This window comes from Leptonychotes weddellii, chromosome 1 (assembly GCF_054177405.1).
Source record: "Leptonychotes weddellii isolate Sample4059 chromosome 1, ASM5417740v2, whole genome shotgun sequence".
NCBI lineage: Eukaryota > Metazoa > Chordata > Mammalia > Carnivora > Phocidae > Leptonychotes > Leptonychotes weddellii.
Genome location: NC_138369.1, coordinates 123,036,387 through 123,040,212, shown reverse-complemented (window position 1 = coordinate 123,040,212; position 3,826 = coordinate 123,036,387). Strand labels below are relative to the sequence as shown.

At 35.9% G+C, this 3,826-nt stretch overlaps 1 protein-coding gene across 3 annotated transcripts in view; it reads right to left on the bottom strand.

Annotated features, from left to right (window-relative positions):
• The window catches only part of TP63 (tumor protein p63), a 222,325-nt gene extending 219,842 nt beyond the window's left edge, over nucleotides 1-2,483 (bottom strand). For all 3 annotated transcript variants that reach the window (XM_081831427.1, XM_081831437.1, XM_081831445.1), the window contains exon 1: nucleotides 2,303-2,483. In XM_081831427.1, coding sequence (XP_081687553.1) covers nucleotides 2,303-2,364 — 62 coding nt within the window. In that variant the 5' untranslated portion in view covers nucleotides 2,365-2,483. The remainder of the gene's footprint in view (nucleotides 1-2,302) is intronic.
• Between the last annotated feature and the right edge of the window lie 1,343 nt (nucleotides 2,484-3,826).

Sequence of the window (3,826 nt, the reverse complement as noted above, 5' to 3'; positions counted from 1 at the left end):
ATGATAATAGCATCTCTCATTTATTCTATTCTGTGATAAAAGGAAACCATGCATTAAGGTAGCTTGGAGTTAAAAATAACAAGATATCCTGTTCTTTCCTTTTTTGAAAATTCCCTTTCATGACTTTTTTCTAAAGACAAGGTCAGGAAAAAAGACAAACTTAACTGTAGATGACTATGATTATGGAATGATTAAATCTGGTCTTTCTTAAAATAGATTTTGTAAACTGAGAACTACAAGGTTTGTCTGCTAAGAAAAAGCAACTCAAACCCATTCACTCACCAGGCATTGAAGAGAATATTACTTATTCTTACATTGACAACACACAGTATCATAGATTTCTTACAGTGATAATCCACATATTCATTTATTCACTAAGTAGTATGGACAGGAAAATAGTAATAATTCAGTCTTTAAAATACGTGGCAAAACAGTTAAAATATTTGGGGAAAATGTATCTGTTATTAAGTATATAAGTACCATAGAGTTAAATAAACGAACATTATAGCTGTACCTTACTCATTTTGCTATTTCTAGTGCCTTGCACAGAATAGATGCTCAGCAACAAACATTTCTCTGCTCTTTAATTTATTTGCAAGTTAAGTTTTCATTACAAATGGAGGGTACACAGTCTTGCCAAACACAATTTATTAAACTATTTCAATGCACTATTAGTATTTTGAATTTTACAGTATGTCAAAAACAGATGATTTTTGTTCCATGAATTAACAGGTTTTTTAGGACAATATGAGAAGCCATTTTCTCATTTATTTATATTTCCAGGCTTCTCTCATCAATCACTGGAAATGCCTGTAGACAGGGGTGTACAGGTTGATGTGTGGGTTGCTAGTCAATAGAAGAAAGTTTCTTCTGGAGCTAAGGTAGATCCAAGTATCTACTTTAAAAAAGATGTCCTCAAGGGAAGTATTATACAGCTAATATTTCATGAGAACTATACTCTTAGAATACCACTTCAAAAGATTTTTAGTAGAATAGAAAATTTTGAGTCTGGAAAACTATTTTGAGAACTAGAAAATGTTGGGTGTTGTGCTCTTTATTGACCCAACCCCCACCTCCAATGCTAACATTGTGATTCGTGGCAGAGAGCAAGACAGGAATTAGATCACCATTCATATTTCTCATTTCAACCTGAAGACCACAGACTTGCTCCCTCTCTCTCTTTTTTTTTCCTTTTTCTCCGTCTCTTTTCTTTCTCCACCATTTACCTTTCTGCCTTACTTTTCTGCTTCTGCTTTCTCAGACAGCCCACCAGAAACCTCACAGGAAGAGGAGCAAAGTCTACATCGTCCACATTAGTGTCCTACATGGTGACAAGTCATATTAATGAAAAAAGATCACACATCTTCCGTAAGTGCCTAGGCAATGTGACAGTAACTGAGCCCTGCCCAGAAAGCCCACTCCACTTCTGGTATGAGCTTCCAACAAGCCTCGGTGGTGAATGACAAGTTAACCCCTTTGGAACCCCACCATTTTCAACACTCAGAGGACCTCTCTCATTAGTCTTATAAAATAAAGTATGAAATTCCAACATCAAATCTCATGCTGTTAAATTAACAACATCACACGCTACATACGACTTAAATATCTCCCATAACTTTATGACTGGAAAAACACTGTTCAGATTTCATTTACCAGTTTAAAAATAGCAAACTCTAATTTGAAACACATACACACACATCATGCACACTCACTAATATTCCCTCTTAGTGCTAGGCAAATGTTCCTTCCTATAAACATAAATAAAATTCAGTACAATCATAAATTTTAAAAGTCAGATTTGTCAAAAGATGATGTTTGTTATGAAACAAATCAAGAAGAAAATATTTCTTAGAGCCAAAATGACAAGCCACAATCTGTTGGCATAACAATGGCTATTCATCTATTTTTAATGTACAAATCAAAATTACTCCGTGTTAATTTTGACTTGAAGATAGTCCATAGATTATTATATCCCTGACCAATGAAATTTCTTCTTCTTGGGTGGGTGAGTGCTGAGCAAGGCAAATAACAGATTTCAAACATCTGCAAATGGTGTGATAATTATTTTTTTAAGAAACCACAGAAATCTTCCAACTTCGTCACTTTGTAGATCCAGACATGAACTAAGAAAGAAAATTAGAAAAGATGCCCACAGACCACTTTAAGTTCACAGAAAGTCCAAAATAATATCATTGTGCTCCTAAACAAGGAGGGGTTGCTCTTTGTAGACAGCAGAAACACTCATAATACACAAGGCACTCCAATTAAGTTTTGATAGAAGTTACGTCACGTTTCAACTCACCGCTGGATGTATGGGTCAGGACAGTACTGTAGGGTAGCACACCGTGAAGTTTCACAATTCATTTCCTTCAACTCTCTTTGATAATCAACAAATGGAGAACTATTATAGAACCTATACACATGTACCTGTGTATATATAGATAATAAAGCCAGGAGGCTAAAAGCAATAGGGTCAAATGCTATCAGACATAGAAGTTTAGACACTTCCCCCTTCACACACATTTGCAAAGAGGCGGAGCGTTTCTCGATTTTAGCCAATGAGATTCGTCAAGTGACTCAAACATCAGAAACAGTTGATTCTTACCAGCTGGGCATCCTCTCTAAATTGTTCTTCCCCCTCTACCACGGCTTTAGAGTCCTGGAGGCATAGTGGCCACACTTGTGGGCAACTTGGAGGCATCTCTGAACTTCTGGTCTCTCTGGTGATTGGATGCTGGCATGAATGGCATCAGAGTTTAATTTCAGCAGACTGGACTTTTATAACAGAACTGAGCTGCTGAGTGTCCATCCTGCTCCAGCTAATTAACGTTTCCTTGTATCTGCATACTGATTTGATTTGAGGACTTCTGTAACTGCTTCTGGAGCTTTTTTTTTTTTTTTTTTAGCAGAGCTGCTTAGGAAGGTTGTTTTTTTTTTCATCCCCCCCCCTTCCCCCATTCTCCCTTTCAGCCAACCGCCTGTTGTGGTCACAATCTCAAATAGCAAAGACAGGGAAATTCCTTGATTATATTTAACCTAGAACTCACTCTTCGTCTCAACTAAGAAAAAGTGGTATCCATTCACATCCCTTAGAAGTTTTTCCTGCCCCAAATAGAAGAATATAACCTTTATCGGGTTGTGTTTCATTTTTAAATATCCTGCCTCAAACACACACACAAGATTTTCTTAAAGTGATACTACTATATTCAGACTATTTTGAAGCTTACAAAATTATTTTAAATTGCCTGTTACTGAAAACATTCTGGTTTATTTCAGTCTCTATAGGTCTGTCTCACTTTCTTATTATGTTTATTGTTTTCGCTGGTTTTGGTTTTGCTTTGGCTTGACCTACTTTAGAGTAAAATCATTAAATTCTTTATATATCCAAAAATGAGTATAATATCAGAAAAGTCTACGTACAGAATCATTTACTTCCTTTCTGAATACAGGCTGTAAACCTATCCTGGTTTTGTGGATTTAGAAATTGAATGAAATATGATTCAGAAGCTAAATTAAAATAGACTCCAGCAGAAAAAAAAAAAAAAAAGTTTGTGTGCCCAAGCGTCACTAACATGACAAATTCACATCCTCCACTCACTCCCTAATCACAGGTCACCTGCAAACGGGTAACATTAATAGTAGCCAAAGTTGTGAGACAATCAAAAGTCCTTTTCAGAGAAATTTGACATTTCCTTAAAAGAAATTCTCGTTTTCAAAATGTGTTTCATAAAAATATTTCATTTGTTGCTTCAGCCAGGATAGAAGGGAGAAGCTATTTAAAACTTGACATTCTCTTCCCTTACTTAGCAGGAGAGTGTCTAACATC